This window comes from Chanodichthys erythropterus, chromosome 1 (genome assembly GCF_024489055.1).
Source record: "Chanodichthys erythropterus isolate Z2021 chromosome 1, ASM2448905v1, whole genome shotgun sequence".
In the NCBI taxonomy this organism is placed as follows: domain Eukaryota; kingdom Metazoa; phylum Chordata; class Actinopteri; order Cypriniformes; family Xenocyprididae; genus Chanodichthys; species Chanodichthys erythropterus.
In genome coordinates this window covers 7,345,859-7,370,503 of record NC_090221.1, presented here as the reverse complement: position 1 = coordinate 7,370,503, position 24,645 = coordinate 7,345,859, and the positions used below count along the sequence as shown (strand labels likewise).

The 24,645-nt window shown below is 37.9% G+C and overlaps 1 protein-coding gene across 4 annotated transcripts in view; it reads right to left on the bottom strand.

Annotated features, from left to right (window-relative positions):
- The window catches only part of tenm2a (teneurin transmembrane protein 2a), a 383,777-nt gene that overhangs the window by 17,274 nt on the left and 341,858 nt on the right, over positions 1–24,645 (bottom strand). For 2 of the 4 annotated variants that reach the window (XM_067385867.1, XM_067385876.1), the window contains 10 exons: positions 18,752–18,957; positions 18,301–18,496; positions 16,939–17,040; positions 14,686–14,880; positions 11,236–11,436; positions 10,937–11,122; positions 8,572–8,595; positions 2,741–2,887; positions 1,033–1,243; positions 502–621 (listed from right to left, as the gene is read on the bottom strand). In XM_067385867.1, the coding sequence (XP_067241968.1) occupies positions 502–621; positions 1,033–1,243; positions 2,741–2,887; positions 8,572–8,595; positions 10,937–11,122; positions 11,236–11,436; positions 14,686–14,880; positions 16,939–17,040; positions 18,301–18,496; positions 18,752–18,957 (1,588 nt within the window). The remainder of the gene's footprint in view (positions 1–501; positions 622–1,032; positions 1,244–2,740; positions 2,888–8,571; positions 8,596–10,936; positions 11,123–11,235; positions 11,437–14,685; positions 14,881–16,938; positions 17,041–18,300; positions 18,497–18,751; positions 18,958–24,645) is intronic. The other 2 variants (XM_067385884.1, XM_067385894.1) reach the window with 1 other exon arrangement.

The following is a 24,645-nucleotide window of genomic DNA, read 5'->3' as shown; positions in this document are numbered from 1 at the left end:
CTCTGCTCTAAATGAATCTAATAAAGATTTGTTCAGTTAGCATATAGCTCTCTAAATCACTAGAAGCTTATGTAAACAAGTAAGTCACAAAATAAGGCTTGGCGGCAGAAATAATCAAAGTGTTTCAGAGGGGAAAGGATAGTGTGTTGCTTGTATGATGGGCTTGGACCAGTGTTCGGCAAAACTGATGAATTGGCTTCTTTTCAAATGAATCAATGAATGAATGAATCAATGAATCAATCCATGATCTTGCATCTATCTATCTTGTATCTATCTATGTAGTATTTTCACAACATTCAAACAAGGCTGGCAAGCCAACAATCAAAGTTTGTCTTGACAAATCAATTACATGAATTGCTTTCATTCAAATTGCATTTCAGCATTCATTTTGCTACTTCAATTTAAATTCAGGAATTGATTTGGAATTTAAAAGACATTCTCAATTAATTTCTGAATGGCATTCAACACTGCAAGTAATGCAATGAACTACAGTGAACTTACGTTCCATCCTGGCGTGTGAGGGTGTAGCCATACTGGGGGTACTTGACAAATGACACATTAACTCCCACCAGCGGGGTTCCATCTGTAGTCACCACCTGACCTCTGATCAGTGATGCCAGACTGGAGAATACCGAACAAACAAGAAGATATATAACCAATAAAAGCAGAGAGATACCATCAGTCAATCAAAAAAAAAAAAAAAAGGCTATCAAAAAAATCCCACAAATTTCTTAATAGTCAACTCATCTGTCAGTCTTTCCAAGAAATATACAGTAGAAAGAAACAGGAAGGTGTTGTAGCACCACTGACATCAATCAATACAGTTCCTAAAATAGCTCAGGGTTACGAAATAACACAAAACTGACAATAACTATCTCAGCACTCAATGTTCTCTCAACAGATATGGCGTAAATTGTGTGTACTTCAGTGGGTATTTCATTTTTCTCCTACCGTACAATGCAGGAGACATGACATTTACCCACTTATCAAGCAAGCAGGTGGGAAGTTGTCATGTGCAGTAGAGCAAGTTACCTTGCATTAAAGGGATTGTCTGCAGGGATTATATGTGTGCTGTCCCGGCCCACTAGCATCTTGACACGGTCATAGAAGGAACGGACTTTTTGCTCAGGGTGCTGGCCTTGCTGGATGACTTGTAAGGGATCCCTAGACCCTCTACAAAGTGGACTGTTTTGGCAGGGACTTTGGATACAGCAGTCTGGATCCATACAGTCAGTCAGACCATCTAAAAGAAACAAAACAGTGGTGTGATGAGTAATGCCATATTACAATGGTGCACAATCAATCAGAGCTGCCTAAGGCTGCAAAAGATTTCTCCCTTCATCTCTTTCTCTGTAGAAAAAAAAAGAAAGAAAAACATTCTTCATCTGTTGAACAAGAGGCCGTTTCATCAAAGTGTTCCCGTACGTTTTGAACACAAAGATGTTGGATTTGAATTTTACCTCTGTCCCGGTATTCATTTACCAAAGAGTTCGAAAAGTGCTTTCTTCTTTCCCTCACCTTTAGGCTTTGAATTAAATTACTCACAGCATAACATCTGACGTTCTTTTTGTAATTCCTTGTTTCAGATGAAAGCCAACAGTCCAGCTCTATTTATTTTCTGAGCATAGTCATCATAATTCAAAAGGTTAGCTTGTTCCGATGAAATTTATAAGAATTGTGAACAGAGATATATATACAGACAGACAGAAATTTGCCACGTCTGGTTAGCATCGCACAAACGACTGTGTACTGAACAGTCACTCTCGTTCCACAAGAGCATGAAATGAAATACATAAAAGCTGTGGTGTGTAATCTATTTGATGTTAAAAAAACTTTACCCTATGGCAGCTTAATTTGTTGAGACAACTATAAGTAAGCCATTCATAAGATGACTTCTTCGAAAAGTGTAAATACTGTGGTGCTATCAAACTCTGTCCAACTTCATGCACAAGTAATGGATTGAGAATACCTGTTTGCAGGAACAAACAGGGTGAATATGTCTATGAATCTGCCTTTTAATATTTTTGCGTAATTCCTTTTGGAATTATGTAAAATACACAGAAATTACACACAGCAGCAGTTCTTACACACATGTGGCTGTTCTTATTACATATAGTCTTTGACGTATAGACTTAAATTTAACCAACTATGATAACTTCGTTAGATGGTAAATCAATACAAAACATGGTTTTGGTGAGTGCTTTGTAATATGTATTCACATTAGATTTTAAAGCAACACAATTTGTTTGCAATAAGACAAACCAGATTCAAATTGCCCGGCAAATTCGTAAAGCAAAGAAAAATCATTTCTAGCTGATCAACATATTAAAAACTGGTAAAACCTTTAGGAACTTCAAAAGATAAAACAGCGAAATTCCTAATATTCCAATATTTCCAAATTATGTTCATTTTCATAGAGCGGGCCAATATCGTGACGATTATTTAAAATCAATCGAGAGAAGCAGATATTGTTATCGTGATAAAATACGATTAATCGCGCAGCCCTAATTTAATTTAATTTGACTTGCCATTTGATATTCAACAGTATCCTTGACATTTATTCAACAGTAGTTTTGATCTGCCTGCATTGACACTATTCTTTAAAAGGAAAAATTATATACCAATTATCAATGTAAAGCTGCTTTGACACAATATGCATTGTAAAAAGCGCCACATAAATGAAGATGACTTGACTTGACTTGACGTAAATTGCCCAGAGAGTAAACAAAAGATCTCTCACCTCCTTCATTGTCTTTGTTGTCCGCACACGAAGTCTCCATGGCGACATTACAGCCCGTGCCTCTCCATCCGGTTTTGCACTCACAGTGCCAGCTGTTTTGACCCAGCAGACACTGTCCATTTCCATTACATCGGTTAGGACAGCCATCTGCAAGAGCCAGAGAGACAAGGAAGATGGATTGAGAAAGGCAGAAATCCATCACGCCAGTCATAAGAGCATTGATATGTCAATGATTGTGACCAAAAGTTTTGGAAAACAAGCTAGAAATAGTTTCTAGGCTTTAGGTTTTCCTAACTAAATCAAAATGAATGGAATCAAATTTAGAACTAAAATAAATGATATTACTATTGAATATTTACTGAATATATTTGTAAAAAAAAAAAAAAAAAAAAAACATCTTTTAAATTGTTTTCTGGTTATGTAGTTTGTTTACCATCTTTTTTATTTTATTTTTCTAAGTTTCCATACATTGATCCTGCCAATCAACTTTTTGTTCAGTTGTTTATTTGCCTAACTTTGAATCTACACTGAAACTAAATTAGTAGATGATTAAAAAAAACAGCATTTTGGCACTGTTTGCACCTGTTCAATTCAATTTTATTCAAAGAGCTCTGAGCCAGCACACAAAGCATATTAACATGAAAACTGCAGACATAATCCAGACAATCAAAACTGACTGCCACAAATGAACATGAAATGCAAATTAGAATTATCATTTATGTTAATATGTATCTAGGTTTTCAAACTTTTGGCCGTGACACAATAGGCAGACATGCACCAGTGCTCACACACAAACATATCTGCCTCCAATGTGCTCAGTGCCTGTCTGAGGGGATGAAGTACAGTATATGAAAAGCATTAATATTCACACCTTAAATCAGTTCAAACTCTGTGGGCAATTAAATTATTTTCGGTGGTCTCCACTGATAGACGCAGTTGGTGGCAAATTAATTTATCAGAACTCATCCATTCAGGAGGGGATATTTGTAAAGAGCACATACACTCTCCGACTGTTCATTTACAGTAGCTGATTTGATTTGTCTGGATAGAGAGCAATGCTCTTATGTAAGAATGTGGTTAGGACAGACCAGAGTCTACAGATCAGATTAGGACGGCTCTTTAGGTCGAGGTACAAATGTTGTGTGTGTGTTTGTGTGTATGAGAGAGAGAACCTTTAGAAAAAAGAACATAGTGTGGGAGAAAACAGAGGTATGGAAGTTTGAAAGATGTTTTATAGATGGAGACAGAAGTGCTTTGATAAATATATCACAGGTTTTTGGAGTGAAGCGTGTGGGTGTTTAATGTATGCAGTTAGGGGATAAACAGTCACCCTAAAAGACAAAAGGCAGAAAACAATCTTGTCACAACAGTTTTGAGAAGAGCGTGGATTGATGTGAATGTTTTAAGGAAACTCTCTCTGGGTGAGACAGAGACTGAGATATACAAACACAAAGAGAAAAAAAAACAAAAAAACCCGAAGCACTATTCTCCTTTAGCCGCACCAGTCCATAATTAAGCACCCTGGAGATGTGACCTGACATTTCCGAGTCATCAGGAGTTTTGTGTAAATAAAACATGCGGTCTAAACTTCTCAGCACTGCCGTGGGCATCGTCTCGTACCTCGCTGTAAAACGAAAACCATGCTGTGACCTCACACTGTGTCATCAGAAACCATTGCTGTTGCCTCAGAGTTTAATCTCCAACAGTTAACACTTCTGTTAGCGTGTCAAAGCCTCAGCTTATGGTTACCCTGGAAACACGGCCTTTTGGAAGGAGCCAGTTTCCTTCATCGCAAGGCTATATAGTATTATTGGCAGCTGACTCTGCACAGGTGACACTTCAGATGATTTGTGATGAGGGAAAATGAAATGGACTTGATCAGAGGAGTGTGAAAACTCAGAATGCACTGGGACGCATTCAGCCATTGTGACTCAAATCAAATGTTGCTTTAATTAATGTAATTTTCAATGTCTGGGGTCCTTGAGATGCCACATTAACAGCCTGCTATTCATCGATTGTCACGCAATATTGAGCTGAGAGAAAAGTCACTTAGCAATGATTGCCTTTTAAATGAAGCTGCCATTTTAAGCAGCCAAATACTTATGAAACACCAGGACAGCAAAATCTATGGTGACCATTGATCTTCCTCATTGGGCAGCACTGAGTAGGTCCCCTCTTTCATGCCAAAGGCCAGTCGATTCTCAGCACACTAACTAGAATAAAGTGGGGTTTCACAAACTATTAAGCTATCTGGCTAAAGTAATGTGGGTTGACTCTATTGTAATCTACTTAAAAAGGAGCTGAGATTGCCTTGAGTTATGGGTCAGCGCACACGGTATGAGAGGGATACGCAAAGGTGAGATGGGGAAAGAAGCATACTGCATAGCAACAGTCAGCCACTGATGGATGGAGATGTGGATAGAAAGAGACAGATGGACTGGTGGAAAGGAAAAAAAACTGCAAAAAGAAAGAAAGAAAGAAAGAAAGAGTCATTAATGAAGGAAGGAGGAAGGACTGAGAAATAAATGTCTTAAAAGATGGGATATTGAGGGGGGAAAAGAATGTGTGGAAGAGAAATCTAGTCCTAAACCGGCATCCGTCCACTGGCCTGCAGCCCTCTCGCCTTTAAAGGTCATAAAATAAAGGTTAGATTCATAAATCCTCCAAATTCGCCTTAGGTAGAGACAGATAAAGTCCCACAGGGAGTGAGCACCTCCTGTATAAAACGCCCTCTGTCTGGGTTTTCCTCACCTATACTGTTCCATGCACTACTACAAAGTCAAATAACATCCTAAACTTCAACAGTGTGAGGAGCTGAACATTTTTACTCAAATTCTTTCTGAACTTTATCAGCGAGGGGATAATGTCCTGTGCGAACTAAATGAGTTCTCACTGAGGTGTTTGGAAGCATTCAATCATTTTTTCTGCAATTTCTGTTTTGACTAGGGACAGAAAATGTGCACTGCAGATTTAACAATCTTTGCCATTCTTTAAAAGGACAAACAGATGTGCAGTTGGGAAGCCAGGATGCATTTGTCTTGTATGCTTCTTTACCCAGGGTGGGTATGGTTTCCACTCATGAGCCAATCATGCATTTGATCAAGTGTAACTCACATCCACTCAGGATACCCTAGCATACAAAGTCAATGCCTCCAGCGGCCTTTCATCTGCAGTCATTTCGGCCAATTAGAGATGCGCATTTAAATCGAGTAACTATTGTCACTAGCTCTCGTTCCAGACTTGCTTTTATTCACTGATGCATGAGCATTCAGGTGATCACTGTGGGCCCTGCAGTTAAACTCCTCATTATCCTGCACTCCCTGCAAATGCACCATACTCCCCCTTCACAGGAAAGCACACACACTCCTGCCCCTCCATTAGTATTCATCCTATGAGTTGGAACTCATGCAGGCGCTGAAACAAAGTCATTACCATGCCTCCTGTGGTCCTGCAACCCTGTGTGCTGAAATATGCACAGTAAAAATGTTGCTTGCTGCTCCAGACCCACTCTGCACCAATGGTTCATGAAATTTCACATTTACCTTAGGATCCACTCCCTCCCGATCTCTTTACTTGGATTATATGCATACCTCAGATAGAGGAAAATCTTTGTCTCCACTCTGCAGTTTCCTCTGTAATTGAGCTCTTTTGTCTGAGGCGGACTTGATGGAAGTAGAGAGTAGGATGACTTGCCTCCTGCATCTCTGTTTTGTGCAAACATAAAGCCAGACTGAAACAGACTGCAAAGAGCTGGTGTGCCCTGGTGAGCACTACTCTACCTCCAGTAGAAAACTGCAGTGTACTTAAAAGCATGTATTCCCATTATGCTTAGAGTCATGTAGTTGGCTCAGCCTTTAACTCTGCTCCTTTAACAGTTGGAGGGAATGGGGCTGGTTTACTGTAGTGGTTACAGCTCAAGTTTATTAACCAGAGTTTGCCAGTTCCAACAGCAGTTCCACAAAAAGCCATCACAATTGTGCTCTTGAACAAGGCACTTAAACTCATGTTATTCCAGGCAAACAGTTCCTAATAAGTTTTTAGCACCATTCTACACTGTCAACCCCAACACTCAAAATAAATAATTGGTTTGAGTAGGGCGAACTCTAAATTAGTTCTATGAAATTAACTTTTATGAGTATTTAGAACTTTTGTTTTCTTTTGAGTTCACAAAACTGATGCATTTTAAGTAATCTGTATTGTTTCATTGTTTTTGAGTTTTATGAGAAATTGTTTCTTTTAATTTAGACAAACTTAAATTTACCTGAAACTGGGATGGGATAAAAGACTATTTATTAGGTGCACTGAAAGGAATAATATTAATATACATCATCTGTGCACGAGGTAGGGCCTTAAAAACATCAGCCAATCATTTACACGATCATCGCGTAAACGATTGACCCTCTGGCTTGTCAATCACTGCCGTGACGTTCCTTGTGAGAGATGAGCGCGGCTGCACGCTCCAGTTACTTTCCACACTCCACAAGCGCTGCATGCAATGTTTTTGTCAGGAGACAGGAGTAACAACTGCAGATTATGAGTTACCTGCGGTGAGTCCGACATAATGAATCCACTAATATGACACAGCGAATGCCGGTGGTAAACACTCGTGTTCCAATACTCGTGCACGAGTTTTGGGAGGCGTTCCCTCGAAATGAGCTGTGAAGGAGGGGGGGTGTTCTTACGCATGCGCTCATTTCAAAAACTCACTAACAGTCTTTGGTTTCTCAGTCGACGAAAAGATCCTCTTTAGCACCTTCAAGTGGTGGATATAGTAGTGTTTATTGCTTTCTTATCCTAACTTAGAAGAGTTTCTGTTATGTTTTTATTTTTTATTTTTATGGTGACGTGTGGAACGTGCTTAGTTTGAGAACAGGTATTTCATAAATGGTAAGAAATTACATTATAATTTTAAGTTTATGGCATGAAATAACTTACTCAAAAATTTCAAGTTAAAAGCAATTGAAATATGCCAGTTTTCTGGCATGTTTCTTAACTTAAAAATTGATGTAACTGATTACCTCCTTTTGAGTTTTACCAATTTATTCGGGTTTACAGCGTATGAATTTCTTCAAAGATGCAGAAACTAATTCTACCTATAAAAAGACTGTTGTTACTGTTGTGCATAGGGTTTTTACATTACTGTGGTGATAACAAAGCTGAGTACTCAAGGGAGCGATAGAGTTAACTTAAAATGTCATTAAACTGTATTTATTCTTTTCAGTTAGATATTTAAAAACACGTTACAAAATCTAACTTGCTCTGCAAAATTCTCTTCAAACCGTTGCTCCGTTATGACAGTAAAAGCCTGACAGACCTGACAGACAGGCTGGTTATAACAACATGGCAATGTCTTGGCTCATGCATTTTTTCAAGGAGACCCCTATATAGACCCCTATATTTATAAACACTAAGCGTTACACAGAGGGAAGAAGATGAAAAGAAAATGCCATCAAAACTTTTCTCAAGGCAGTCAGTTCCCTTCAGAGATACATTAGTAGAATTCATTCATACTTATAAATTAATGAGACAGATTAGACACTTTCGTAGCTTAGGTAATGCTGTTGGAGGGGGACATTTCAAAAGCAACGAGGTGCAAAACAGATGATTAGAGCTATACTATCATCAGCTGACAACAAGAATATAAACACATACGCTGAAGAACACAGACTAGCACTATGAACCTACTCGACACAACATTCTACTCCACCACGGCTACTCTACGAACAGAAGCACACAGTCGCTATGCAGCCAAGCTATCAGAGGCGGGGGGGTTGCTCACAACCAGACTAAAGTGCAGCTAGCACTAGTCACAGTACGACGAGGTACAATACCTTCAATACTCCCATCCCAAAAGTCTGCATCAGAGAGGACATTCAGAGAGAATAAAAATGCATCATAACAAGAAGACAAATGAATACATGTTTTTGCTGCATTTGAATCAGTTAAAAACAGAAGAATTCGAAGAAATAAAAATGGAAACTGAAGATGGAAGCACAAGGCTTTTTTAGCCTACAGAAAGAGTTTGGCAACGATAAACATACTTCCTGTCATGGCGTACAATGGAGAGAAGGATTAAAGGCAGAGCACTTTCAGTCTTTGTCATATCATCTTTGGAGTGACAGACAAACATGCACACACACACACACACACACACACACACACACACACACACACACACACACACACACACACACACACCCACAGATGATGATAGAAAGGAAAACTCTGGCTTTTGAGTCTATTTTTGAGAGAGAGGAGTCAAGGAAATAAAGAGGAGTGACTTATCAAGGTGAAGACACCTCTACCTTTCATCAGCCGCTGCTATTCCGCAAGGACTGTTCATTACCCAGCAGCCCACTCATCTGCCTCTGCTGTGTGAGGCGTGATCAAACACGACTAAGTCTGTTCTAAGTCCAACACCAGACAGAGGAACAGTCTATTTCTGCTTAATAATCCCCACTCCACACACTATTGCAGCTGAGCACAGCCATCATTGATCTTTTGACTAAAATCGATTCTTGGGGTCACGATTTCATTAAAATCTATTCTCAATTTTGAATCAATTTTTGATTCGATATATGCATAGATTTGATTTTAGATTTGATTCTAAACTAAAATCTCCCTCCTCCTTACACAGTATTTAAGAAAACATGTGCCCCCAATTGATTGATATGACATACAACTCATAGGCGTAATTAAACTTTAAAGAAAATTTTTGTGGAATTATAATTTTTCAGTCTTATGCTATTGTTTTACTTCATCGATCAATTTATAACTTATACATATTTTATATTTTACTATTTTTTTTTTTTTTTGTTTTTAAATAAATTGCATTTATTTGAATTTTTTTATGATATTGGTAATATTAGTTATACTGTTTATATTTGTTCCCCTGGTACAGTTTTGCCATGTCTGTTTATAATATTGATATTGATATAATATTGTTTAGCTTTTTTTGTGAAATCTAACAACTGTGGCTGTGCACTCTCTGAACTGTGCTGCACAGTTCTTTGTTCTGTCAACATCACGTTATTAACAGACATTTAGAATATCTATTTTTGAAATTTATGAAACGATTCGAATCATTAGAAGATAGAATCACGATTCATATGTGAATATTTTTTTTTCCATCCATCCATCCATCCATCCATCCATCCATCCATCCATCCATCCATCCATCCATCCATCCATCCATCCATCCATCCATCCATCCATCCATCCATCCATCCATCCATCCATCCATCCATCCATCCCTATTTTCTACACCTATTGACCCTGCTATTGCTGATTTCTCCTTAGTCTGTCTTTTATGCCCTATTTACAACTCATATAAACTTATGGTAATTTGATTACACAGAGATTTAAAGGGAAGATTTTAGTTTGATATTCTCCACTATTCTCTAAAATAGTGGCTTAAAACTTCTCCTCTAGAGATTTGGGCCGACTCTAATGACGCACTTAATTTGTACTTGTGTACTTGTGATGACTGTCACTTGTGTCTGTGGTTTTCACAAGACTGCAGGGCAGGTTGTGTTTGATCCAGCTCCTGGTGGGCCTCGTTCCTACAGAGTTTTAGATAACCCTTGCCATAGTGTGTCCTATTTTTCATTTTTTTATTTAGATGGGTACTCAAGAACGCCCGCTTTTGTAGCCCCAACAGTATGTTCCCTCTATGCACACTTTTGAGGACTAGAATCCGTCTTGATTTACGTCACCAAAGTGTAGACTCTGAGGAAGACCACACACATTTTGGGCAGCATTTGGGACAGGTTTTAGAGTGATGTACTGCATACCCCATCCTGATGGATCAGTCAAGGATGATCACTAGAACCACCAGTATAAAGTTTTCCTGGAGTTCTCCTAAATCCCTAAGCTGCATGCAAGTAGGTCATGTTCCTGGATCAACATTTTTTGCTGGTCCTGGAGAAGGCATTCTCCAAACATAGTCTATTCCCAAAATGAGAGAGCAATGATAACATTATTCTAGACCCTAAAAACAGTTCTAACTGGTTGATAAAAATGTTGCCCTGGGACCAACACTGGTGATCCAAAAACAGAAGCCTCTTGTGTTAAGGAAGAACTCTATATAACATTCATGAGAACAGTATAGGCAGAGTGCTGTGGCGTCTGTTGTAATGGTGAGTGTAAGGAGCAGGAAATGGTCAATGCCTGGGTCCGGGGTTGGCGTATGCCTACCGATGGTGCAGTGTTCTCCGTTCCAGCCCTGCTCACACTCGCACTTCCCATCTTTACAGGTGCCGTGCTTTACGCATAGTGGGTTACACACACGCTGGTCACAAGCCGCTCCCGTCCAGCCCTCCTCGCAGCGGCACGAACCACCCATGCATACGCCATGTGTCCCGCAGTCAACCGAGCAAACCTCTGAGGACAGAAGGATAGAGCCGTATTAACACAAATGACATATCATACATTAGAAATCAGGAATAATGAAATGAAAGGTTACGCTAAAACATTTGACAAACATGCAGACTGACCAACAGAACAATCAGGGCCCATCCAATTGGGGTCACAGCTGCAGACGCCCGTGTCCGGAATAAAAGCACCGTGACCATGGCACTGATCTGGGCATTGTGCTCTGGGCAGCTCACAGCTAGGTCCACCCCAGCCTGGTTTACAGTGGCACTCCCCGTTCACACAGATGCCGTTATTTGAGCAGGTTGGATCCAAGCAGTCAACTGCGTACAACATGTGAGAGTCATAAGTGAGGATTCATCTGTCATAAATATTAAAGACCCTATGACATTGGTTCATAAACCTTTATTTTTTTTTTTTTTTAAAAAGGCCAAGCTTTTAGTTTGTGCCACAATCATGATAATGAATTTGATAATAGCTATTTTTAGTCAAAAGTGATATTAGCTGAAGGCATAGCCTAAAAAATAGCACTCGCCAAGCACATATTGCGAGTAAAAACAGTGTTGGCGAGTATATGAAACTGTCAGTCGCCAGATGGCTGGTAACATTTTTATGAATTCAATGCAATGTTGTGAAAACATGAACAAACGGGAATGAAGCTCTGTACAGTTGATGGATCAGTGCTGTATCATCACGAAAGTTTGCACGATTATTGCGTGCATTCGGTCTTAAAGTGACAGCATCCTAATAAGTTTTGAATTAACCAAACAACAAAAGAAAAAAAAAAATCACTCACTGGTCTAGGACTTTAAAAAGGATATGTAGACTATGCAGTGCTACCGCTGCCGTCTGTCAGTCAAATAATAGCAGTAAATGGAAACTTCAACTATAACAGTAAGTAAAACTTGCTTAGACAAATCAAAATTAAACCCTGTGGCTCGTGACGACACATTAATGTCCTAAGACACGAAACGATCGGTTTGTGCGAGAAACCGAACATTATTTATATAATTTTTACCTCTAATACACCACTATGTCCAACTTTGTTCAGCTTCCTGTTAGTGAGGTCAAAAAACGCGTTGTGATGACGGAAGTGATGTCTCGCCCATATACTTCAATGAGCGCGAGACATCACTTCCGTTGTCAGAGCGCGATCAGACCTCACTAACAGGAAGTCGAACGAAGTTGGACATAGTGGTGTATTAGAGGTAAAAAATTATATAAATACTTTTCGGTTTCTCGCACAAACCGATCGTTTCGTGTCTTAGGACATCAATGTGCCGTCACGAGCCGCAGGGTTTAAATTGGAGTTGTCTATGGAAGTTTTTTCGACTCTTATTGTTCAAGTTCCCAATCACTGCTATTATTTGACTGACAGACGGCAGCGGTTGCAGTTAAAAATCATAATTTGCGTTCGACTGAAGAAAAAAAGTCCTCTACATCTTGGATGCACTGGGGGTAAGCAGATAAACATCAAATTTTCATTTTTGGGTGAACTATCCCTTTAAGTGCAAGATGAGTCATAGAAGGAAAGCCTGTAAATTCATTCATGCACTTAAAGATAAATTTTGTCTTTTAGGAATACACAAGTAAACTAGCCTAAAAAACTAGTAGATGTGAACTAAAAGCCACACAACTACAACTTTAATAATTAAAGTCCTGTTTCCTCATTACATATTTTATTATTTATTAAACCAAATTACTATACCCAGAAGTCTTAGTGTATATCATTAGATACTGAGAACATAAACATTCAAAGAACAAAAACACATCACATATAAATAGGCTTGGAAGGATTAAGAAAGCATCCACAAGTCCATACTACTAACTTTCATCTAAGCATGATAAATCAATATACCACACCCTAAGTGTGAGAATGGCAGTTTCCTGTCTAGAGCCTTTCACACTCACCTCTCAAACCCTCTCTCTCACTGTCTCAGCATCTCTGTCTGTCTTCCTTCCTCTCTCTTTTTGACTTTGACCCTGTCTCTCGCATGTTTCATCCGGGGTGCCTCAAAAAATTGATATCGCCCACTGAGAGAAAGAGATCTGGCCATGAAAAGTGTGAGAAAGCCATTTGACAAATTACCCGGCCCTATGGTGCCCTGCGTGACACCCTTGCCTCAGCCCTCCTCGGCTGACAGAAGTGCTGCTCTTTTCCCCTCACGCACATAAAGCCATTCATGCCAAATGTTTATGCTGCAGAAACTGCATATCACGGCTATCGATTTCTGTGTCACCGGCACTTCAGGTAAATTGTTTGAGTGACTCTGCTGTGATGAATATCTGATTTGAAAAATCTTAGAACGGCAAGAAAAAATGAAAGAAGCAAAAGTGCTGACCTTGTGATCTGTAACACCTCAAGCTCCTCATGCCCCACTAAAAAAACCCTCTCTTTTTACACACACACATATTTGTTTTTCTGACATGGTGGGAAGGGAATGTTCCATTGATATTCTATTGTTTCTTTTTTTCTTACTAATGATATTTTATATATCCTAAACCTAACCCTGATTGACAAACTTTGTGCATTTTTAAATTTTCATTTGAATATTATTAATGTTTTTTTTGTTTTTTTTTAAGTGAATTTCTTTTTGTTGTTGTTTTTGTGAGGACATATGCACCACAAAATGTGAACAAACCCTGACTGACACATACATCTAAAGGAATTTTTACCCAAAAAATGTACATTTTGTCATTTTTTTTTTTTTTGTTGTTTTTTTTTTTTTTTGGAGTTTGACAGCATCTTGTTGACTATGCTTTTATTTTATTGAAATGAGTAACATGAACATTCATCTAAATATTTATTTTTGTGTTACACAGGATTGGAATGACAAAAGAGTGAGTAAACAATGACAGAATTTTCAATTTTTTGGATGAACTATGTATTCAAATATCTTCAATCCCCCTCTAAACATTTTAATATGGGACTGGATGCCAGACTTTCAAAAATGAATGAGAGGTTTAGAGAACGAGAATCAGGAAGAATTAATATGCAAGGCTTTTGTTGTTCTAATTGTTTGTTTGTTTAGCTGCCATCACTGTCTCTCTGTAATGAGCAGATTTTCTGAAACTCTGTTTTCCATCAACCCATTTCTATGTTTGCTGGATGTTTTCATCCCAGTCCTCTTATACATCATCTTTTTTCTTCTGTCTATGCCTTTTTCTTTCTTTTCCCTTTCCATTTTTAGACTCCTGGAACTTGTTGTCTTCTCTCTCTTATTGCCAGTCACTGTCTTATTCAAGAGCCACTGAACTTTACAGAACACACATACACATGCTCAAAATCAAGACCAAAGCTATTGTTCTCAACACCTAGATCAATACATTTTCCAGCTTTTACTCATATCTGAGAAGTGTTTTTGCGGGAGCCCATTAGGTACTACCAGAGAATCTAGGGAAACAGCCAAAAACGACTGCTTAAATATGTGAGAGTGTGTTTTTCTCTTTTTTAAGTAGCCTCATGGACAGAAAACAGCTATTACAGTCACAGAGGGTATTATTAAGCCATTGACAAAGAAATAATGTCTGCAGAAAACCACACTATCACACACACACTCATACTCACTCACCCTCAGCGCAATTCTCTCCTTTGTAGCCCAGAGTACAAACACAAGTGCCCTCTGTGCACGTGCCATGACCACCACACTGGGGGTCGATGCACTGGCTGATGGGAACATCGCATTCCGGACCCTTCCATCCGCTATAGCAGATACACGATCCCTTGTCATACTGACCGTTTCCACTGCAGAGGACTGGGCATGCCGCTTGGAGAAAGAAACAGACAGAGAAAAAGGAATGATTTGATATGAGTGATGTCTGATGTTTTCCTTTTCATTTCTTTTGCAATGTTTTGTCTCTACAGACTGCTGAATAGCCTAAGAGACAAATGAGACAGCACAATAGAGAAAGATGTTCGGTATGTTTACAAAGAATCTGAGTACGTTTACAAAGAGATTGAGAAACAGGCTGGCAGTTCTGGTCATAGATGTGTGTCTGAATGGTATAATATAGGGAATGAGAACATGGGAGGACAAAACTCACATCTGATAACAATGGGCTCAGAAAAGTCCAAAATGAGGACATATGATGTAAAATAACGAATCAAACTTCAAGATTATGGTATTTATGGTACTTCAAGGTTGAAACTACCATAGTACATGTCCTAAAAGTATAATTATACCACAGTGCATGTCCTAAAACCATGGTACATGTCCTAAAAAAACCATGGTACTTCAACAGGTTCTATGTTCATACCTGATAAGAATAGAATGTGACTGAATCTGGACCTGAATATTCTTGATTTTCAGACTAAATTACCCACTAGAACCCTCTCTAAGCCCAGATGAAAGATGTCCAGTAAGCAGCCAGCAGTCTAAAAAGACTTCCTAAGGTGATTTCTGTAATGAGAGAGTCTCGAGGCTCTGTGTATTGTAAAGATATTCAGGTGCACACACACACACACACATAGAGGGTCAGCACTGGAGCTGGGAGTGGACAGCTTTGATAGGTTGGAGAAAACTGTAATGAAAGAAAATGTAATTTAACATTGCGGTAACAAAACTATTAATCATGAGCTTCCCAGGTGAACAATGGAAGATATTGGACTGTATGAACTGCCATTCATCATCCTTATGCCTAGGAGAGAGAGAGAGAGAGAGAGAGAGACCTCCACTAACACATAGATCTCAGTTTCTCTATGAGTCCTACAAATAAAGTATGTTCTTAACAGGAAAGTATACAAATCCACGCTGCATTTTATTTCAACCACCATTTGAAAAGTCTGTTGCGGTGTGTGCAGTAAGAGTTGTTTGCTATTCAAATCAACAATGGAGTTTAAAAAATATGACAGATGGACTGATGACGAGGTTCAGGCTTTATTAAGCTTATATACAGAGGATGAAATCCAGCGGGAACTGGAAAGTTGTGCGCAGTCCTACGTCACTGGACTAATTTGCCTAATCTTCATGGTACTTTAGACTGATGGAAATGCAGACAGCAACTGGTCTGGGGGGGAAAAAAAGTTCCTGGGACAAATTGTTCCGGGTAATTTTGGTGGAAATGCAGTTTTAGTAAATTATAGATACTACAGACTAACTCTTAACTTTTGGCAGTATTAGAATTAAAGAAAGATAGTATTTAGTCTTTTCCTGAACTTCTGAAGATGATCCATATATTAAGTTGGGAATTATTTCATCAAATTGGTTCCAAAATGTATAGCTAGGTCAGAAACACACACATATAAATGCTCATCTAGAAGGTATCTGGACTCTTGGGCTATACAGTACCCCAAGCTGTTGAGTATCTAGAGCCATTCAGACCACTGACATTAACACTCATCTTTGATGTGTTCAGCTCTTTACTCTTTAAATCCCACTGCTTCTGCAATACTGGCAACAACTTAGTGCCGTTCCTTTTCTTTATGTCTGTCTGGACCTTAATATGCATGTTTTTTTATTATTTTTATTTACAGCTTTTAATATCTTATTGACAGACAAAGTACAGAGATGACAAGAAATTAGGGCGGGACTATAAAAATAGTCCATGTGATTCAACACAACTGTTTTCCAAAGAAGAAAGTCATATGGGTTTGGAACTACAGTACATGAGGGTTAGTAAAAGATGACAAAATGATCTTTCTGGGTGAACTATCCAATTAAACATGAAATTAATGGATCACTCTCCATTTTGCTATGAGTGACAGGGAAAAAGAAAAAGTTCACTTTTCTCTCTCTGTCACTGTTTTCATTTTTTTTTTTTTTTTCTCATGCTCTCTTTTCCTTGCTGTACGACAGAGTTTGGGGTGTAATTGGAGTATTTCTTACCTTTCGAGCAGTCCATGCCATGGAACCCTGGGAAACAGTGACATACTCCTGACACACACTCTCCGTTACCATGACAGTTGCGGGGACACTCTTGCACAGAGTCTGTAAAAAGAATGAAACCTTTCTAAAAAAGGCCACTTTGATGGTAATGACAGCTGTAACCACCACTTCCAACTCTCATCTTGTCTTTTCCTCCACTGCATCGTTCCTCTCTCTCTCACACACACGTTTTCTGTCCCTCTTTCGCTCCAGTTCTGAGTGGCGGTCTCTGGTCATTATTGATACAACGCATTCAAACAGCGTCACACGCCATTTCATTAGCCATGAGTAATATCACGGCAATGAAAGTAGGCCATATCACAGTAGATTATTGCAAGGTTAATTGGTGAGACACCACTTATTCACAGAATTCATGCATGTGAATATTCATAGAACAGAGCCACAAGGTGCTTATCTCATTTCAAGTGAATGATGATATATATTAAATTGTATAACATTAATAGATTAACATTATTTATTTTGCTGGATGGCAAGGACACATTCATCTATACAGAATAAAACAGATATTTTAAAATTAACTGGTCTGTTATTAGACCTCATTTATGAAGCAGACGTTGAACAAATTTCGGTGTAACGCATATCTCTGAATATCTATCTTCAGGCAAAAGAGTTTTCTCATTAATTAATTAGTTTTGCATTTTTTTCTCTTTTTTGCATTTTATTTTCACATTTCATTTTCTCACTCTTTTATTTATAAGTACTTTTATTTTATTTATTTTACTTTTAATAGTCTCTTATGCTCACTAAGACTGCCTTTATTTGAAAACTACAGTAAAACAGAAATATAGGGAAATATTATTACAATTTAAAATAACTGTGTTGAGAGACAATGTAGAAAACAGTTGTGCTGCCTAATATTTTTGTAGATATATAATAGAAATATATAATAGATATTAATAGAAAATTCATTTATAAGATTATGAATGTCTTTTCTATTACTTTGGATCAATTTAATGTATCCTTGCTGAATAAATGTATTAATTTCTTTAAAAAATATGATCTTTTTGTATAGTACACACAATTTATGATAATATCTTTATGAACATATATGTCTGTTATAAAACACTTTCTCCCAGTTTTACAGACGAGGCTTACGCCTAATCTCAGACTAAAATGCAAATTTGAGCTATTTTGACTGAAAGCAACATTGTTTTGTCTCAAGATGCACACCAGTTTTTTTTTCCTAAGGCATGTTTATAAAAGCTACTTAAATGCCCTAACTGAACTTTATTGAGTGATATAGTGGGTGTTTGAGGAAACAAATGTATAATGGAGAGTTTAACCAATGTGTGAGTAACTGACCCAGAACAGCTGTGCTAAAGGAGACAGATTCCTTCTCCTTGCCGTCATTGTAGAAAGCCAGATGCCATGTGCCGGGGTCCAGATACTGCACAAACACGGCCTCGTTCAGAACCACCGTCTGAATACTGCGTCTCTCGCGGGGCGACTCCACAACGCTCCATTTCTCCTTTCCATCCAAACGTTCCATATAATCGTACTGCAGAGAGGGAAGTGCACAACAAGAGGGGACGTTTTTATTTTTCGTGATCTCAAGTGGTTTGACAGCATTCATACATATCAAACAGTGAGATACTTTGAAGTTGAGCTAGAGGAAAGATTTTATCTAACACCTGCTGACTTCTAAAATGTATTTGCAATGACTGATTGATCCGCTGTTGTGATGAAAGGGTTTTTTTTTTTCTAAAAGGACTTCACAGAGTGGTCTCTCTGTAAATAGAAAGGGCATAAACACCTGTGCATGGGACGGCGGCAGCCCTTTGCGAATGTAAACCCCAAACAGTGCATCCTTGCCCAAAGAGATGTTGAACTTGAGGAACTGAGGCTGGCTGAGGTGCATCAGAGATCTCCAGAACACCCCGGGCGGCACCTCCTGGGTCACACGCCTGCCCACCTCCAGGCTGCCCGTATCTATGCTGCTGTTACGTGCGGCCCAGGGCCCTGAGACAGAAAGAAAGGAATAAAACAAAAATCAATTTCTCAACCCGGCTGTGTTGCAAATGCTCCTTGTTTATGGACTCAGAAGCAGTTGCTTTGAAAACAGAAAACAAAGAGAAACTGCACAAATGTGATTTCTCTCTGGGAGACACTTATCTGATGGAAGCTGAAAAACACAAATGCTGTTTCCTCAAGTCTTTTTGGCCATAACATTACTATATTCACCCAGCACAAATAAAGCCGAGAGTGTATCACGGTAAACAGCAGAGAGCCAGAGAGAGAGAGGGAATAGGAGCTTCTTTGTTGAACATATCAATTTCAAATGCAGCTCACAGAAAAACAGAGGAATAACTTATAAAGATGAAAAGTTAATGGTCCCTTGTAAGAAGCTGAGCTTTACTGAAATTGTCACGAAATTAAAGTGTGTGAGGGCTCAGGGATTCCGTCTGACTTTTGGTTTTCAGAAAGACCTACAATCTTAATGTCGACATAAAACAGTGTTCATATTCAAGTGTGTATTTCAGAGTGAAATAGTATGTTCAATGAAAGAAATGATCAGAATTGAATTGATTGACATACATATATATACATACATACATACATATATATATTTGTAATTTACTGGATTATGGTACACTACCAAATATCAACATTTTGTGATCTGTGTAATTTTTTTTAATGTTTTGTAAAATAAGTCTCGTATGACTGCATTTATTTGATCAAAAATATAGTGAAACAGTAATACTAGGAGATATTATTAAAATTTAGTCTCTTAATAAATATCTATATTAATTTAATTTAATTTAATTACATTTTCAGCAGCCATTATTCTAGTCTTCAGTGTCACATGATCCTACAGAAATTGCCTATTTTTGTTTTAGGGTGCTGCGAGAAACCTTTTTTTCTAAAAGTGAAATTGGAACCAGTTGATTTTTCACTTATCCCCAACACTTTCTCTCCTCCTCTCTTTCTGTCTCTGGTGTTTGTGGACTTTCAGGCTGACGGAGAGATCTCTTATATAGAGAGAGTTCGCGTATTCTCCACCCTCAGGCTTTGGCTCATACCACATGTCAACACCACCATCCTGTTTACCAACATAATCACACAAGCTGTTATCCACTTTTCATTTAATGGAAAATCCATGGTTGCTCTCTCACTCTCTGTCTCTCTTTCCATCTTTTATTCTCTCTATCTCTTGCTCGTAGCTAGCGGCAATGGCCGAGTGTAAATGGAGGTTGCATGCAACAGATTCCCTCTTTCCCTATGGTTGTGATGTTCACACACACACACACACACACACACACACACACACACACACACACGAAAAACAGCTTCCCTGTAATCAGGTCAAATCTACACTGGAGACCGCAGCCCTGACAGAGAAAACCTGTGAAAAATGGTGAGGAAATAAAGAACAATGAAAACACAATCAGGACGGAGCAGCCGCAACAGGAGATGAAATAGCCCCCCTCATTAATACAGAACAGCATGGACAGAGGAGAAATGGAACTAAAGAAAGAAAAATAGAGAGCGAGAGAGGCCGGACGAGAATTTCCTTGGGGAAGGAGCGATCAGTCTGAAACTGTGGCTGAAGCAATAGTCCAGCTTTATTTCACAACAAAACACAATACATCTGTTCCAAAACATAGTGAGTCACCTCACTGACTACGGGAAGCTACCTTCTAAGATAACACCCTCACTGGAATAGAACGGCATAGGTGACTCATTTGGAACACTGTACATAGACAGGGTTATGCACATCTCTAATTATAAATATAATTATATATTTATTTATTTACTTAGCTATATTTTCCAGTATTTCATGAAATATTTATTTGTAAAAAAAAATCTGCCATTTTGGATTTATTTTACAGTTCATTCTGGATTGATTCCTCAGAATTTGCAAAAAATAAAAAATAAATAAATAAATAAATAATAATAATAATTGTAGGCAGTACAATTAAGTTTACTTGGAATTGCATTAAACAACATGATAATAATTTAGTGTTCAAAAGGTGGGGTGAATAAGACTTTTTTTTATTATTTTGGAATGACAACAATGCTTTTAGTCAGCAAGGACACATTGCATCGATTAAAAGTGGTTAAGACATTTATAACGTTACAAAAGATTAAGTATTTCAAATAAATGCTGTTCAAAATATTCTTTTGATCTTCTAATTCTTTAAAGAATTCAAAGAAGCCATCACAGGAATAAATTACTGTACATTGTAAAATATATTAAAATACAAAACAGTTATTTTACACTGTAATACTGTTTCACAATGTTACTGTGTTTTTGAGATTAAGATTATTTCAGATTAAGAGACTTAACCATTAAAAATATTAGTGTACCAAAATGGTACAAATGGTACAGTAACATATATATAAATGTAGCATATTATATATATATATATATATATATATATATATATATATATATATATATATATATAATCTTTTTTTATTTTTAGAAATGAAAAAAAAATAAAGATGAAAATTCCATAATTACTGTGTTTATGGAATGAAATGTTAACAGAATGTAATGGAAATTGTAATGAATTGGAAGACACAAAAGCGTAAAAAAAAAAAAAAAAGTTCCCAATGGAAGACAGCCTAGTAGGTTTTGAATCAGAGCTAATGTAGAGATGGAGGGCATCTGAATCTGAACGTCTAACCACAGCATATAGTGCCATAACAGAATCCAGCCAAGTGCAGAGAGGCCAATCATAAGCTAATGTAGCCAGCAGGCAGGAGCACACACAAATCATTTCACAGATCAGAACAGAGCATCAAATCATCCTGCAGAAGCCCAGATACGTGCATCTCAACACAATATGCCAAACAATAAGGTAGGATAACAGCTATAAACAAAGATGCAGTAGACTAGAGGATAAAAGAAAAAAAAAAAAGCAACAACAAAAACCACCAGACATGGCAAAACACAAAACTTATTATATGTTAAACAGAGCAACCAGCAACATCTTCCTGATAGCCTCATTGTAGCATTGTCTGTGTAAGTATGAGTAATGAAATCTCACTGTTATGTGGAATACGTGTTTGCATGTGAGAAAAAGAAACGGCGACAGTGAGAGAGCGAGAGAGAAGTCATATCTGTACGGATGGAATTGACACAACATGCTGAGGAGGTGAGATTGAAGCACTTGAGGTGAAGAGATGTTTCAAAGCTCACAAACTCACTCTGTTACCCACACATTCAAACAAAAACACAGCAAACTATCACACCACGTAATCTAAATGTAATCATGGAGAGAGGTGTGTTTACATAGCACTGAGAAAAATTAGACCGTGTAAATATGTAATGACTGTTTCAAATGCCAGTAATCTACTTAGATAGGCAGCTGCCTTCTAAGACTGCATCTACAATCTGGAGCACACTACATAGTTACAAAGCAAATGCAGCTGCATTATCATGAACAAACTACACCGATTTTATTAGGTAAAATAGTCAGTTTCGGTAACACTTTAGTATGGGGAACAATTCTCCCTTTTAACTAGTTGCTTATTAGCTTGCTTATTGGTTGTTTATTAGTACATATTAAGCACATATTAATGCGTTATTCTGCATGAACATATTCTACATCCCTAATTCCTACTCCATACCTAAACTTAAACATTACAACTACCTTACTAACTATTAATAAACAGTAAATTAAGAGTTTATTGAGGCAAAAGGCATAGTTAATAGTGAATATGTGTTCCCCATACCAAAGTGTTTTCTAATTACACATTACAGTTTTTTTAGTGATAGAGTACATTTCAGTATTGAATGAAATATGTTTATATACATTTTTTTAACAGAACACATGTGTGTGTGTGTTTGTGTGCTCAAAGATGACTAGTCACTGCCTGTTGTAAAGATAGAAGAAAAAAAAAAGGCTGTGTTGTCCTTCATACAGAGGTGATGTGCTGTTTTCTAGGACACTTCCTGTGAATCTGTGAGCGTGTGAGATCAAGACAGAGACAGCCAGAGAGAGCTGGGGAAAAGAGATGGGTGAACACCAATGGGTTGTTGTGTAAGTATGTGAGTGCATAAGAGTGTCTGCTTGCAACGTTAATCAACTTTAATTGAAAGTTTGATTGCTGGTAAAATCAGAGTTATCAGTAGGTCATGAGGAGGTGCTAATTATGTGGGATTATGCTGACTGCGATGCATAATATCCTACCATACTACTCTAACATAATACAAATTCTGCAGTTTACTGAATGTATAATGTGTTATGCATGTACAACCTGTATGATCTACTACATCTGGCAAAAAGTTTGCAGAAAAAAAAAAAGAATACAATAATCAATGAGCTTATGTTTCCAAAATGTGTTGGAAATGATTTTAAAGAGGTCATATCATGCAATTCTGAAAGTTCATTATTTTGTTTATTGGGTTAGAATAGGTTAATATGCTTTAATGTTCAAAAACACATTATTTTTCACATACTGTACATTATTGCAGCTCCTTTACTCTGTCTGTTTGAAATGCATCGATTTCTCCAAAGCCCCTCCTTCCAAAAAGCCCAGAGTGCTATGATTGGCCAGCTGACCCAGTGCGTTGCAGACCCTCAAGCGCGTGTCAAAAATGTAAAGCCCCTTGACAAAATTGCGAGCTTCAGCTTCCAAGGCTTTAAGCAATTGTAAACACAACAGATTTTGAAAATGCAGATGATCAAGCCAATCGATTGGAACCAACATCTGTTTTCGGAAGGCCAAACAAAGCAGTTTTCTTTTCGTATCCAAACACACAGCGTCTCCACGACATGGTGACACACTGTAGATGTAAGTAATATCTGGACTTCAATCAAGACGTTATAGGCAGGGCTGGAGCAGCGTTTTCTGTTAGAATAAACCCCTTTGTGGGAGACTACGAGTTTTGTAACTTTGCAGATCTTAAAAACAGATACATTACACACTAAATGAAAAGAAATACATTAAAAAGAATCATATGACCCCTTTAACATCTTTTTCTGGAGTAATTATTTGATCGACTGCCACAGAATATTGTTTTTAGACAAAATTAAATTAAAAATGATACTTTTTTTTTTTTTTCGTCTAAGATGATAACTGAACACCATCCAAAAAATGATATGTACATGATGAGGTCATGTGACAAAAGGCATACTACTATTTAGGGCTTTAAATAGATAACCTTGGGTCACTCTAAACCCTGGGTAAACGGAATCCTGGGTTATCTTGTGTTCCGTTTCATATTGCTCATATTTCACCCAGAGTTAACATTTAATTTTACACTGTACTTTCCTTAAGGCTGCGTTAACGTTCTTATTTGCATATTTGCTGTGTCAGTGTCATTGATTGGACGAAAGCACACAAACTCTTTACATAAAGGCTCTAGAATTGCGCACTCTCATATATTGCATATCAAGTTTTTCCTGAATGGACTTTTCACACTATAAAAGGTAAGAATAACAACTTTACTCCAGTTGATGGGTTTTCAGTCACCATTTGACAGCAGTCACAACATGACTATCCAAAGCATGCAAACACAAAAAATGCGATTTGGTGTCTGTTGCCAAGCATCTAGCGTAACATTCTAACACAGCATTGTTTCACACGGTCCAAGTTTGGTGGAATTAACACAGGAAAAGCAGGGTTTCATAACCCAGGATATAAAAATGGTGCTAACCTCGCTTTTAAATTACAAGTGTAAAACGTTCCTTTACC